At 41.1% G+C, this 15,996-nt stretch overlaps 1 protein-coding gene across 2 annotated transcripts in view; it reads left to right on the top strand.

Moving 5' to 3' along the window:
- Positions 1-15,996, top strand: part of ELMO2 (engulfment and cell motility 2) — a 133,608-nt gene that overhangs the window by 87,971 nt on the left and 29,641 nt on the right. Inside the window, exons 4-12 of one of the 2 annotated variants that reach the window (XM_077459208.1) lie at positions 343-415; positions 499-549; positions 2,255-2,436; positions 7,851-7,950; positions 10,286-10,437; positions 12,021-12,099; positions 12,259-12,294; positions 12,483-12,533; positions 15,450-15,572. In XM_077459208.1, the coding sequence (XP_077315334.1) occupies positions 343-415; positions 499-549; positions 2,255-2,436; positions 7,851-7,950; positions 10,286-10,437; positions 12,021-12,099; positions 12,259-12,294; positions 12,483-12,533; positions 15,450-15,572 (847 nt within the window). The remainder of the gene's footprint in view (positions 1-342; positions 416-498; positions 550-2,254; positions 2,437-7,850; positions 7,951-10,285; positions 10,438-12,020; positions 12,100-12,258; positions 12,295-12,482; positions 12,534-15,449; positions 15,573-15,996) is intronic. The other variant, XM_077459209.1, reaches the window with a different exon arrangement.

The following is a 15,996-nucleotide window of genomic DNA, read 5'->3' as shown; positions in this document are numbered from 1 at the left end:
AGTTGGAAACTGGCAGTGAAGCCGCAAGGCTCACTTAGTTGAAATGGCGACGCCTGCACCTAATCCGATGGACGGATCGGCCTTGGGGGGCTGACATCATGGACTCACTTGACAGGTAAGTGTCCTTGTTAAGTCAGCAGCTACATTGTTTGTATTGTAACTACTGACTTAAAAAAAAAAAAAAAAATGGGGCTGGAACATCGCTTGTAGTTATTGGTATTCTACATTCTCAATTTATAGGAAAAATACTTGACATAGGCCATACTTCCATTAATGGTGTCAGGCTGCTCACTGTGACATCATACAGAAGAGAAAAATGGGACTTTTTTTTCTTTGTTTTAGGTGGTCCTTACCTAACTCTGAGTATTATGCATTCCGTTATGCAGATGGCCCCCAACTGTACATAACTGAGCAGGTAAGCAAGCCAACCACTATGCAGCCATTATTAAATAAATAGCGTTATGAGTTTATAAGTGTGTTTGTTTTTTTCTTTTGCAGACACGATGCGACATAAAGAATGGCACCATATTACGTTTGGCTGTGTCCCCTGTAAGTAATACATTACCTTTGTTCTTCTCAGCATTGTGGATTTATGAATAATGATATATGATTGCTATAGAATTACAAGAAAGACGATATTTCCGTAGTAACCAATCGGCTGGTTTCATTCATTGTCAGTGGTGCGCTTGAGAAAATAAAGCCATAGCTGGAATTTATATTCCTATATCTCACTATAGTCACACAGACACAATTCTTCTCCTATTACATCTGTAGTAAAGGAAGAGTACCCATTTCATTTGCAGTAACTGAATAGATTTCACCTTCATTTTTTTTTAATTTACATTAGAAAAGCTTTGCTCTGAACTCTTGATCTTGGGTAATACAAGCCTCTCTCCCATCACCCCTTTAAATTGGCGCATTGTTGATAGAGCACCTTTTCTCTTGCTGGGAGCTAATGTTCTTCTGTAAGCTTGTCTTTGCTTTGACTTTGCGGTTAAATTGGTCCTGAAGCCTAAGGCTGGGTTCACACTGGTGCCATGCGGGAAACCCTGCGATTCCTGTGCGGGTTCCTGCATTGCACCTGAATCGCAGTCAGTTCACACTGACATCTGTGAACTGCTGTGGGTGTAAACTTAAAGCGGACCTTCAGTCATTTTTTCATCTTTCCATCTATTAAATCTTCTGCCCTTGTTGTTTTAACTTTGGATAGTAAAACTTTTTTTTTCTGCCAGTAAATACATTATACAGCCCACTTCCTGTGTCTTGTCTAGTCATTAGCCTAGGCTTATGACATCATGCACTGCTGTATCTCTCACTCTCGTGAGAGTTTTCCAGGAAGGGAAGGGGGGTGAGTCATAAGGGGGGGGGGGGCAATGAGAGCTGCAGAGCTGTAGGTGTTCTTCTGTGTGTGGTGGGAGATTTCTGAAGCATATTTGGAAAGAATCACAGTATATATAAAACAATATGCAAAGTGGTTGAAGGGAAGCTTCAGAATGGCAAAGATGTTTTTATTAAAAATTATGTGAGCAGACTGCAGTTACTCTCTAATGATATTCCCAAATCGGATCGGAGTGCGAATTGTGAAATGGTACAAGAATTTGATCACATGGTTGTGAACATCCATGCGAGCTGATTCCAGTGCGGAACAAAAAAGGGCATTTTGATGCGAGTGCGATGAGATTTCAGCCATGTAGATTGTATGGCTAAATTCGCATTGCACAGACATTGCATGTGATTCTCATCGCATTGCTGTGCGCATCACATGCAATGTCTGTGATAGTACCAGTGCGATCTCAGCCTAAAGGTTTTTTTTTTTTTTACCTTTTCTATGCATTAAGGTAAAAAGACTATCTGTGTAATAGACCCCCCCCCCATACTTGAGCCCATTCACAATCCAGTGTTGTGCATGAGGCTCTCCCAGCTCTCTCCCTCCTCTCTGGGCAGATTGTTACCGCTACTGTCAATCAAATGCTGTGACAAGGAGCGGGCGGGCTGAGCTGCCCGGTCTGTGTCAGTGGATGCAGACAAGGCAGCTTGGGAGCGAGCCCGCATGAGTGCCCCCATAGAAAGCTGATTCCTTTTTAGAGGACACAAAGAATAGGGGCCAGCAGCACCAATGGGGGACCCCAGAAGAAGAGGATTGGGGCTGCTTTGAAAAACCATTGCACTGAGCAGGTAAGTATGACGTTTATTATTTTATATAAAAAAAGCAACCTTAAATATCACTTTAAATATGGTTTAACTTTCTTGACAGTCCCGCGCAGCACGACAGCTACTGGAGCGGATTCAGTGCTCCAGTATGGACTCCAGGCTGGAGGCAATGAAGGAACTGGCTAAGCTGTCTGCAGACACTACTTTTGCAACTGAATTCATCAATATGGATGGAGTCACTATCCTTACCCGATTGGTTGAAGGTGGCACAAAGCTTCTATCACAGTCAGTACCACATTTTCCCAAAACTTTTTAGGACTTTTGTGTCTTAAAGTATGTGTTAGGGCGGAAAAAAAAAAAAGCTGTATATCTTTAAAATATATACAATTTTCCCATGTTTTACCCCTTCTAGGACCCTGAGAGTACAGAAAAATACCAATTGATCTGCCAGAAATGTAGCCTGCTACCAAGTACTTTTGTGGCTGTTTGTGTGAACTGAATGATGTCCGCTTCACTTAGTTGTGTTTTGCTATGCTACTCAAACCTTTCCACTCTCCTCATTATTCTGTAGTCCATTATGAGAACTAGGGGGGTTAATTAGACTCTTTGCAATAACATTATAAAAGAAACGCTGCCAATAGTGTACTATGTCCTAAAATATTTGCATCAAACCGAAAGAAAAAACTGACTTTACTGGTACCAGGGGAACTACAACTTTTTAAAATCACAAATACTTTTATTATATGAAATTTGTTTTTAAAAGGGTAAAAATACCATGCAGATAACCTAGTATAAGGTCACAACGCTCATAACAATGTAAAACGTGGATAAATCAACATACAATTTCATAACATAGCCATCAAAGAAAAAGGATTGACGCGTTTCGCAATTGGCTCATCAGGGCCTTTTCATGAGTGAGGGACCAAGCTTGAAAAAATACATATTAGTTTTACATCCAATAACCGATTTTCATTTGAAGTCATTAACAACAATAAACAGGGGTGAAGACTTGCATGTAACCCTAGGAGCAAGACCAAGGACGACATCCACCAGGGGTCAGCTGGGAGTTAAGATGGCAATAAAGTTAGAGGGGTTTTTAAACTAGGCGACGGGGGGGGGGGCCAGAGGTAGAGATAGTCAGCGCGGAACATAGTCCAGAGGGTAGTATTGGGGACATTAGTAGTAAGTTGACTAAAGCGCATAAACCCAAATTGTAAAAAGTCCTAGTTGCAATCTCAGAACACCCAATAAGAGAATAGTATGCGAATGGTCTAAACTATGTGGCATGTTCACCAATGCCAGGAGCCTGGCGGACAAGATGGGGGAACTAGAGACACCATTGTACGAGAAAGATTTGGATTTTGTGGGAATTTCAGAGACCTGGTTCAACAGCTCCCGTGATTGGCTGGCAACCATTCAGGGGAAAGTCCTTTATCGCTGGGATAGAGAGGGCAAAAAAGGGCGAGGGGTATGCTTATATATCAAGAATAGTGTACAAGTGAATGTAAAGCCCCATACACACTATCAGATTTTCTGCTGAGTTTTTCCTTCAGATTTACCATAACCATGTAGTACAAACGCCTGCCTGATTACATACACATTGAAACTCCTAAGGTTTGACCTCATATTATATGGTTTTGGTAAATTTGAAGGAAAAACTCAGCAGAAAATCTGATAGTGTGTATGGGGCTTAAGAGATTACATCACTAAGGGAGCTAGGGAGTGTGTGGAATCCTTATGGGTAGAGCTCCAAAGGTATGAAGCTAAGGGGAAAATAATACTGGGAGTATGCTATAGGTCCCCTAACCTGAGGGAGGAAGGGGAGACAGATCTCCTATCACAATTTGGATTGGCAACAAGGATGGGAAGTGTTATCATAATGGGGGATTTTAATTATCCAGACATTTCCTGGGAGGAGGGAACCGCCCATTCATCTGATGCTCACCAGTTCCTAAATGTCTTGCAGGATAATTTCATGGTTCACATGGTAGACATACCAACTAGAAAGAAAACGTTAACGAATCTACTGATTACCAACAATACAGACCTGATCACAGATGTGTAAATGCTGGGCAATTTAGGAAACAATGATCACAGGTCAATTGGCTTCCGTATAAATCACACAAATAGGAAACATAAGGAGAATGCAAAGACACTGAATTTCAAAAGAGCCAACTTCCCTAAACTACGGACCTTGCTAGAAGGCATAAACTGGGATGTAATCGTAGAAACAAAGAACACGGAGGAGAGATGGGTTTGCTTTAGGAGCATATTAAATAAGGGCTCTAGCCAATGCATCCCATTGAGTAATAAATTTAAAAGAGCAAACAAAAGTCCTGGATGGCTTAACTCCAATGTAAAAATGCATAAAAAAGCAAAGGAAAGGGCCTTCAAAAAATACAATGTTAAAGGATCATCATCAGCATTCAGACTTTATAAGGAATGCAATTAGGGTGGATAAGATAACACGAAAGACAAATAGCAGAGGAAAGAAAAACAAATCCCAGGAAATTCTTTTCGTATATAAACAGTAAAAAGGGAGGACAGACCATATTGGCCCCATAAAGAATTGACAAGGACATCTGGTTACAAAGGATAGGGAGATGGCAAAGGTATTGAATTTATTCTTCTCCTCAGTCTTCATGAGGGAATTGGGGGGGGGGGCTTCAGTAACCAAAACTTCACTGACCAGTTAGCCTAACATCAATAGTATGCAAGCTCTTGGAGGGGATGATAAGGGACTATATACAAGATTTTAGTAATGAGAACAGTATCATTAGCAGTAATCAGCATGGATTCATAAAGAATCGCTCTTGCCAAACCAATGTATTAACCTTCTATGAGGAGGTAAGTTGACATCTAGATATAGGAAGGCCCGTAGACGTGGTATATCTGGATTTTGCAAAAGCATTTGACACAGTTCCCCATAAACTTTTACTGTACAAAATAAGGTCTGTTGGCATGAACCATAGGGTGAGTATATGGATTGAAAACTGGCTACAAGGGCGAGTTCAGAGGGTGGTGACAAATGGGGAGTACTCGGAATGGTCAGGGGTGGGTAGTGGGGTCCTCCAAGGTTCTGTCCTGGGACCAATCCTAATTAATTTGTTCATAAATGACCTGGAGGATGGGGCAAACAGTTCAATCTCTGTATTTGTGGACGATACTAAGCTAAGCAGGGCAATAACTTCTCCACAGGATGTGGAAACCTTGCAAAAAGATCTGAACAAATTAATGGGGTGGGCAACTACATGGCAAATTAGTTTTAATGTAGAAAAATGAAAAATAATACATTTGGGTGGCCAAAATATGAATGCAATCTATACATTGGGGGGAGAACCTCTGGGGGAATCAAGGATGGAAAAGGACCTGGGGGTCCTAATAGATGATAGGCTCAGCAATTGCATGCAATGCCAAGCTGCTGCTAACAAAGCTAACATGCATTAAAAAGGGGATCAACTCCAGAGATAAAACGATAATTCTCCCGCTCTACAAGACTCTGGTCTGGCTGCACCTGGAGTATGCTGTCCATTTCTGGGCACCAGTCCTCAGGAAGGATGTACTGGAAATGGAGCGAGTACAGAGAAGGGCAACAAAGCTAATAAAGGGTCTGGAGGATGTTGGTTATGAGGAAAGGTTGCGAGCACTGAACTTATTCTCTCTGGAGAAGAGAAGCTTGAGAGGGGATATGATTTCATTATACAAATACCGTACTGGTGACCCCACAATAGGGATAAAACTTTTTTGCAGAAGGGAGTTTAACAAGACATATGGCCACTCATTAAAATTTGAATAAAAGAGGTTTAACCTTAAACTACGTAGAGGGTTCTTTACTGTGAGAGTGGCAAGGATGTGGAATTCCCTTCCACAGGCGGTGGTCTCAGCGGGGGGGGGGGCATCAATAGTTTAAAAAAACTATTAGATAAACACCTGAACGACTGCAACATACAGGGGTATACTATGTAATACTGACATATAATCACACACATAGGTTGGACTTGTGTTTGTGTCTTTTTTTAAACCTCAACTACTATGTAACAGCCAGCATCAGGTCAAAAAATGTCATCATATCATAATGGCCTAATCCCAAGGAGGGTAGTCAGTTAAAGTGGAACTTCAGTAATTTTTTCAACTTTCCATCTATTAAGTCTTCTTCCCTTGTTTTACCTTTTGGATAGTAAAACATATTTTTTTATGCCAGTAAAAACCTTATACAGCCCACTTCCTGTTTCTTGTCTGGTAAAAAGCCTAGGCTTATGATGTCATGCACAGCTCTCTCTCTCTATCACTCTCCTGAGAGTTTGCCAGGGAGGGAAGAGGGAGGAGTCATAAGAAGGCCAATGAGAGCTGGAGGCGTGCCTCTGTGTGTCTGCGTAAAACCAGGAAGTGAACAGAAAGCAGCTTCAGCTGCCCACAGTTAAAATGGATGCAGCCAAACTCAGTGGAGGGAGATTTCTGCAGCATATTTGGCAAGTAAAGAATGACAGTATATATAAAATAATATGCAAAGTGGTTGGAGGAAAGCTTCAGAATGGTAAATATGTTTTTATTACACATTATCTGAGCAGACTACAGTTCCTTTTTAAAGTGGTGTTGCCAAAAAAAAAAAATTGCTTAAAATTCATTAAAAAAAAAAAAAAAAGTTTTACTAACCTCTAAATGCCCGTTGCTAGGGGGTCCCTCGTAGTCTGCCTTCTTCATTGCCCGGGCTGGTGACATCACTTCCCCCTCGGCGCCGCACAGTCATTTGGGACCTGTCCCGTGTCCCAGAAGACTGTGCGGCGTATCATGGAGGGTTTCGTTCCCCCGCATCGCTGGTCCCTGGGACAGGTGAGTGTCCGATTATTAAAAGTCAGCAGCTGCAGTATTTGTAGCTGCTGACTTTGATTTTTTTTTTTTTTTTTAGGGGGCACCCCACTTTAAGGCACCAGGTAAATAAAGGGAGATCATAAGGTGGCAAAAAGGATTGATATGTGTATCTGTACATCCACAAGTTGCAATAATGTAGGAAGTGTGCACAGGATACAGAACAGCTCTCAATTTCTGACATGATCAACTGTTATTTTTTATTTGTTTTGCTCTTATCAAACCTATATATCAAAACATTTTCAAAGGTAAATTTAACAGACATAACGAGACTGCTCATTATTCTGTAGTTCAGAATGAGAACTAGGAGGGCTCATTAGACTCCTTGTGATAACACAGGAAGTGTGCACAGATACAGAACATCCTTTTTTTTTTTTTCTTTTTAAACAATAGTTTTTATTGTCATTTTTTTTTTTTTCGCATACACACAACCAAACAAACATAAATACAGAACAGCTCTAAATTTCTGGCATGATCAACAGTTTTTTTTTTTTTTTTTTGCCTTATCAAACAGATATAACAAAACATTCTCAATGGTAAATTTAACAAACATAAAACATTTTCTTTAGGGTTTGTGCTTCCATTTTTTTAACCATGAATTAAAGCTGAACTCCAGGCAGATCTAAAACGCAATTAGATACAGTTATATATTTGTTGAAAAAAAAGCATATTTTATATAGAACTAGTATACGTATTTGAATATGTCCTTGTATCAAGCTCCTGTAAATTTCTGCAAAAGACAGTAGGAGAAGGTGATAGTATTGAATGTCTTTTGTATTTGTTGTACTGATATGGTAGAACAGTGATTAGAGGGTTTTCTCCTTTCCTTGCAGTTACAGTGAGATGCTGGCTTTCACACTGACAGCCTTCCTGGAGTTAATGGACCATGGTATTGTCTCCTGGGACATGGTGTCACTCACCTTCATAAAGCAGGTCAGTGGTGCACAATCTCTTTTGAATATGGTGGGCAATGTGTATTGCGGCATTAGTTGATGGGCTTTGGGAATGCAAAACACACTTGAAACAGATTAATCGCTTGCTTACTGGACAGTTAAACCCACTTTCTGCCCAGACCAGCTTTCAGTGCTGTCACTCTTTGAATGACAATTCCACGGTCATGCTACAGTTTACCCAAATTAAATTTGAATCATTGTTTTTCCACAGATAGAGCTTTCTTTTGGTGGTATTTACTTGCTGCTGGGTTTTTTATTTTTTGCTAAATAAAACAAAAAGTGACAGAGATTAAAAAAAAAAAAAAATTCATAGTTTGTTATAAAATGTTGAAAACAGGTAATTTTTCTTCTTCACTGATGTGCGCTGATGAGGCTGCACTGATCGGCACTGATAGGCCGCGCTGATCGGCACTGATAGGCCGCGCTGATCGGCACCAATAAGCACTGATGAGGCGGCACTGATGAGCACTGATGGGTGGCACTGATTATTAGACAATGATGGCCATTGATTGGCAGCACTGGTGGGCACCGGTAGGTGGCACCATTGGGCACTGATAGGTGGCACAGTGGGCACTGGCAGGTGACACTGGTGGGCACAGCCACGGCTTTCTGAGTGAGAGACCTATGTCCCTCTGATAGAAGCCTGGCGATCAGGGTTTTTTCCCCCCCTCACGCTGATGTTTACATCACGTGATCAGCTGTCAATGGCTGACAGCTGATCAGGTGGTAAGGGGCCAGGCCCCTTACTTGTATCTGTGATTAGCCAAGTCTCAGACTCTGTGATCACAGAGCTCTTGCTCGGGAGGACGTCCATGGACGCCCTCAGTCCCCGAATTACAAACATCCGACTTACATAAAACTTATACTTGAGAATGGAGGTAGTGTGACATCACGCTGGTCTCAGAAACCACCCGCTGGCCATCTTGCTGCCACCTACTGTCTGGTGGACCTGTCAGTAATCCTTCATCACTACGTGGCCAGTTAACCCTTCCTTATTCTATCCAAAACTTGAAAATATTTTTTGGGCTGGAGTTACACTTAAAAGATTTACCTGTTCTAACTTACATACAAATTCAACTTGAAGTGTTACTAAACCCAGGAACCTGCCTTCACTATACCCCACAGCACACAGAACATAGAAATGCAAATCTTTGGTAAATATAAACTACTAAACACCATTTCTTATCAGCAGTATATAGCAGTATTGTGACTTCTGTCAGTGCATGGTTAAAGCTTGTAGGAGGAGTTTTCATATTGCACTGGCTGTCCTATCATGATGCAGGACCTCTGACCCTCTATCTGGACAGTACTGATTGGCCCTATGCTGATCACATGCACCCTCCCAAGAAAATTAAAGCTTCAGCAATACACACCAAACTGAGCATGTGCAGAGTGACTCCACTAACTCTGTCTTATCTGGACATTTTATGGGGAGGGCAATGCAAGAAGAGGAGGATCTGTGCATACAGGATCAAGCAACTTTTTGACACACGGCAGAGGATTAACCCCTTAGGTTCCGCAGTGAGTATAATAAACATGCTTTACTGCATAGACACACTGATTTTACTGTTGTGGGTTTAGTAACACTTTAAAGTGGAGGTCCACCCTAAAATTAAAAATTACATTAACATTCTACAAAAACATATTTAAAAAAATGTTTTTTTTTTAACTTACCAGAAATGCTTGTTGCTAGGCAAGACTGCCTAGCAACAGGCATTTCTGGTAAGTTAAAAAAAAAAAAATATTTCACATTTTTTAAATATTTTTTTGTAGAATCTGGCTCTTCCTAATCTGGCTCTTCCTATTCCGCGGCGCTGCTCCTTCACTTCCTCGTCTTCGGTGAGCTGCCCCGTTGTCTTCTGGGACATGTGTGTGTCCTAGAAAACCACAGGGCCATTCACAAAGCGCCACGCGACTCTCGCATGCGCAGTAGGAAATGGGCAGTGAAACCGCAAGGCTTCACTGCCTGTTTCCCTGAGTTAGGATGGCGGTGCCTGTACCCGATCCGATGGATGGATTGGCCTCGGGGGGCTGACATCGCGGGCTCGCTGGACAGGTAAGTGCCCTTATTAAAAGTCAGCAGCTACAGTGTTTGTACTTGCTGACTTAAAAAAAAAAAAAAGAAAACGTCCGGACCTCCGATTTAAGAACAAACCTACAGGACCTGTCTTGTTTGTAACCCGGGACTGCCTGTAGCAAGACCTCTATAAAATTGGAAGAGACCTAGTAATCTAGAAATGAACAGATCTAATTATCTGACTATATAGAATTCCAGGTGCGTCCACTAACTATTCTGACCCTTCTGTTTTCCTTAGATTGCTGGATACGTGTCTCAGCCATCAGTGGATGTCTCCATTCTCCAGAGATCGCTGGCAATCCTAGAAAGTATGGTGCTAAACAGCCAGGCTCTCTACCATAAAATAGCTGAGGAAATCACAGTGGGTCAGCTCATTTGTCACCTGCAAGTGTAAGTCTTCACTCTTCGCCTGTTTGAAGGGAATCAGTTTTTTTTTATTGCTGGCGGAATTTCTGCTCGTGTGTACAGAGCATAAGGCTACTTTCACACTAGGGCAGGGGTGCATTAGCAGTAAAGCGCCGCTAGTTTTAGCGGCACTGGCGTTTTTTCTTTTTTTGCTGGAAGCCTAACTTGTGTTTTTGTTTTTTCCCCAGCTCTCAAGCTTTTCAGCGTAGAGGAGGGATCTGGGGACCCAGATCTCTCTGTAAAGAGGACCTGTCATGCCCTATTTCTATTACAAGGAATGTTTACAGTTGTCAAAAAATAACAAATTTAAGGAAAAGTGTAAATAAAAAAAAATAAAAAAAATTATAAAAAAAAGTTTAAAGCGCCCCCGCCCCCTTTTGCTTGAACGCAAAAGCGAACGCATGCATAGGCTGCGCCTGCATATGTAAACAGCATTCAAACCACACATGTGATGTATTGCTGCGATTGTTAGAGCGAGGGCAATATTTCTAGCACATTTTCAAAGTGTAGCCAATGGCGAGTGCCGAAGTTTGGCGCCAATTGGGATAATTCATGAAAGTGATTTTCTTCCCACAAAAATCGCGTTTGAAAAATTGCTGCGCAAATACCTTGTGACATAAAAAATTGCAGTGACTGCCATTTTATTCTCTAGGGTCTCTAAGGGCTAAAAAATATATATACTGTTTGGGGGTTCCGAGTAATTTATTTTCTAGAAAAAAAACAATGATTTTTATATGTAGAAGTGTCAGAATTGGCCTGGGTGGCTAACAACCAGTGACAGGGAGAGGGTTGCAGCAGCAAATATGCCGTTCTTCTACACTGTGTACAGGGACAGGCATTCTGCCCATCTCTGTACACCAAGTTAAAGTAGGTCTTAATAACCTCCAGTCTGATTATCTACAAACTGGAAGTAATTATGTGCGTGGGCTGTTGATGTCACACATACAATGCTGATTCTGTATTGTACACAATATGGTCATTGAGAGAGTTACTTTTAAAGGCAGACCTAAGTTTAGCCATAGCTATACATGTACTGACAAACTATAGGGCTTTAGCTCTCAAAAAGCCAAATGAGCCTATCAGCGCCTAAATTGGAAAGAAATGTCCCCACAGGGTTTTGTGTTGCAGACAAAAATTGGAATTGGAATAGAAAAATAATATATACATTTTTATTGAAAAAGTATTAACATACAATTGCATGAAACAATGTTAAAATGAGCTATATGAGTGAGGCCATTGTGCATACATCATGGTAATACAACCGTACAGGTACATGAACAACATAGCATTATATAGGTATATATAGTTATTCTTGTAAACACTGACGCATTTCGACCATTAACAGAGGTCTTCTTCAGGGGGAAAGGAGTACAAGAACTCTACAAGTGCCTATGTCCACTCTGTTTAGATGCCCCACGTTTTCCACGTTTTTTACACAGATGGTAACTGAAAGTGATCACCATAACAACCAATAGAATTTCAGATTTATTTTGCAGCTTGGAATTTAAAACATCTTCACGTGCTTTTCCTAACTAAACATTGTGCAATCTCTTCCTTGTGTTTTTCAGTTGTAATCAGGAAATCCAGACTTACGCCATTGCTCTCATCAATGCACTGTTTTTGAAAGCTCCTGAGGACAAGCGCCAGGTGTGTACCTCACATCCAACTCACTTTACATTAGGCCGCGGTGTGTAACGTTGTGTCCTTGCGTATTTGTTCTTGTTTGACTAACCCCTTGAGTCCTGCTGGTTTCTGTCTGCTATTAACTCCCATCTTTGCTTCTGTTTGTGTGCATTGTGCACTCAGGAGAAGCCTCAGAATATCTTGGATCTTCCCGTTAGTGTGAGTACCATGGGAGGGCCTAGTTTGGGAGTTTCTGTTGTCCTCCTCCTGTTTCTCACACTTGGACTGCTCCTCCTTATGTAGTGATTCTCTTCCTCAGTTATTCCTAGCTTTCCTCCTCTTCTTGCGTTATCCTTTTTTGCTGCATTATGTGACTCGCACATAATTGTACTCTCTTTCTCATACAGGAGATGGCAAACATATTTGTACAGAAGCACCTCCGATCGATCATACTCAATGTAAGTAAAAGACGAGTAACGACTGAGCATTACTTATGTTTGACTGGACAATTTCTGCAGCGTCAGCAAATTTCATTGGGTATGCTCTGTGTCAGTAAATGAGGCTGCTTTTCTCATTGTTAAAGGTAAAGATGTCTACAGACACTACATGGTGGCTGGCTGTAAATGCACGATAGATTGTCAAAAAGTCATTATTACAAACTATTGGTTGTGCCTTTAGATAGAGGAGGGGCAGAACTTAGGATGTTGGTCTGTCTCTGGGGAAAATTGCGATTGACCATTGAAATTCATCCAGGCCGATATTACTTCTTCCTTTGAGAATTTTCAGACATCAAGGAAGGTTCTTCATTCTTAATTCAACTGTTAGTGGTCAGATTAACATTCTGTAAAGCCTGTAGGTTCCTTTAAAATGAACCGGTGGTTTATTAAAAGAAAAGTTCAGGATTTAAAAAAAAAATCATTTATACTCACCTAGGAGGTTGCAGCATTGATCCGATGCTACATCTGTCACGCAATGAATCTGCAGTGAGAACTGAGCGATCAAACACCATTGATCGCTCAGTCCTCCCCTTCTGCTATGAGCAGAGAACCGTCTGTCAGTCAGCGGCACTGTGCTCTTCCCTCCAGCGCTGGGCTTTGGAGGGGGCGGGAGAGGGTGAGCCAGGTGCCAGACCAGGCATCTGGGTGGATCCCGACCATATAGTTGGGATCTTTCTCGAGCCTGAACCAGCTGAGTGGCATCAGCTAAAAGCGGCTGACGAACAAACTGCACTTCTGTGATCCATAGAAGAAGTATGTACAAAAAAAGCTTTAACCATTCGTCTCTTTTAACTACTTCCGGACCATCTGCCATCGTTAAACGTCGGTACTTAAATAAATAAGAAAAAAATAAATAAAATTTAAACGCCCGTCCCGACGGGCTCACGTGCAGACACGAACGCATACGCAAGTCATACTCGCATATGTAAATCGCGTTCAAACCACACATGTGAGGTATTGCAGCAATCGTTAGACCGAGAGCAATAATTCTAGCAGAAGACCTCCTCTGTAACTCAAAACTGGTAACCTGTAGCCATTTTTAAACGTCGCCTATGGAGATTTTTAAGTGTCAAAGTTTGTCGCCATTCCACGAGCGGGCGCAATTTTGAAGTGTGACATGTTGGATATCAATTTACTTGGCGTAACATTATCTTTCACAATATGAAAAAAATTGGGCTAACTTGACTGTTTTTCTTATTTTTTTAATTTAAAAAAGTGTGTTTTTTCCAAAGAAATTGCGTTTGTAAGACCGCTGCGCAAATACGGTGTGACATAAAGTATTGCAACCAACATTTTTTTTTCTCTAGGGTGTCTGAAAAAAAAAAAATAATGTTTGGTGGGGTTCTAAGTAATTTTCTAGCAAAAAAAATAAAAAATGATTTTAACTTGTAAACAACAAGTTTGAAAAATAGGCCTGGTCCTGGCTCTGCTCAGGAATCATGAAAACAATATAATGTATTATAATGTATATAGTAGAGGTTGTGGGATGCTGATGCTGTAACTGGTGCTTTCACTGATAAAGATTTTAACCTATTTTGGAACTGTCAGGTATCAGATTTATTATAACCAGCTGCAGCTTTATACTCTTCACATGTTCTATGAAAACAATGGGTTGCATTGAGGCAGAGTTGCAGGCATTGCTGCTGTTCCACCTTTTTCCCTTTTCCAGGTTTTCATTTGTACAGTTTACAGTCCACAGTCCAGCGTCACATGACATCACTATAAGTCATACATGCTATACATTAGAGCTACACGATTAATCGTTAAGAATCAAAATCGCAATCTTTTTCCCTTCCCGATCTTCAAACAGCATGTCACGATTCTTTCTAACAAGTGCAGAGAGTCCTCACAGCTGGGAAAAATATAAATAAAAATCCAGGTAGCCTGCCAAGTGTTATCACAACACACAAATACGTAGAAACAAACTATCTTTTTTCTTCAAAGGAAAGAACTCCAGAGTGTAAATGAAGGAAGTTTAACCATTTAAAGACCAAACCTTTTCTGACGTTTGTTACTTAAAAGTAAAAATCATTTTCTGCTAGAAAATTAATTGGAACACTCAAACATGATTTTTTTTTTTGCAGAGACCCTATAGAATAAAATGGTGGTTGTTGCAATATTTTATGTCACACCGTATTTGCGCAGCGGTCTTTCAAACGCAATCTTTTAAAAAACAAATACACTTTAATGAATTTAAAAAAAAACAGTAAAGTTAGACGAATTTTTTTGTATAATGTGAAAGAAGATGTTACACCTCGAGAATCATGATCCTTATTCTAGGAAAAAAACTTGATTCTCATTTTAGACAAAAATCACGCAGCTCTACTTTACTTAGCACATTTCCCCATTGTAGCCCCTGCTCTGGGCATGGAAGCAAAATACATCTATCACTTCTTCCGTCAATACCTGTAATAGGTAGCCTTGGTCACTAACAGGAAGGTGCGAGAGGGGTTTGCAGATTCATAACATCACAAAAAAAAGTTGTCATTTGAATATGAGAGTTTCAGGTTTTCGGTGCTCCTGATGATGCGTGGGTATATCTACGGAGACCCCTAGGGTCTGCATTTTGGTCATAAAGCTGACTTGGCTCTTTTTATTTTTTTTTATTTTTTTTAAGTTACAGGTGCATTTATAGGGTATGGTTGGCATGGCAGAATTAGTACAGAGATTGAAGCTTCATTTCAACCCTTGTAAATTCAGTGACACCTCCAAAAGTGCTCTAGTCAATGTATCTGCAGCATATAAGGTTCACTGCAATGGGTCTTTAATTGAAATGACAGGTCCACTTTAAAATATAGGCTGTTTCAGTGTCTCACTTATCTACTAAGGTAATGTTTCTCCCTATGATATAATAATGCCTCTATCCTGTTTCCACAGCATATTATACGAGGAAATCGGCCCATTAAAACAGAGATGGCACATCAGCTCTATGTTCTCCAAGTACTAACCTTTAACCTCTTAGAAGAGCGGATGATGACCAAAATGGACCCCAATGACCAGGTGACAAACAAATCCATAAATTAATCTCTAAACTCATGCGACTGAGAACAGGATGTAGATTTGGAAATGTCTGATTAAGGCCCCTTTCAGACATAGTGGAATCCCTCAAAGCATATCCTCCTGTTTAGCGGGGGGATCTCTCTGCTGATCCCCTCTGAGGAGATGGATGACAGGTCTGTGTCCGCTTCGCTATGCAGAGCAGACACGGACGCAGCCTGCTGTTCTCTATGAGGCTGTCTGATGGAAACGGACTTGTCATCCGATCCGCCGGACGACGGATGGGGAACGGGTCCTCATTCGTCTGTTTTTAGTGGACCGGGTGGGATGCCGGCTGGTGACAGCGGACACATCCGCTGACATCTACCACCCCACAGAGAACAACGGGTGGTCCGATTGGGTCCGTCTGTCCATTTTTCATGCGGAC

The sequence above is a fragment of the Lithobates pipiens genome, unplaced genomic scaffold (genome assembly GCF_037356315.1).
Source record: "Lithobates pipiens isolate NorthernLeopardFrog02 unplaced genomic scaffold, aLitPip1_a1.2 Scaffold_28, whole genome shotgun sequence".
Taxonomy (NCBI): domain Eukaryota; kingdom Metazoa; phylum Chordata; class Amphibia; order Anura; family Ranidae; genus Lithobates; species Lithobates pipiens.
This window is presented reverse-complemented; position numbering and strand designations above follow the sequence as displayed.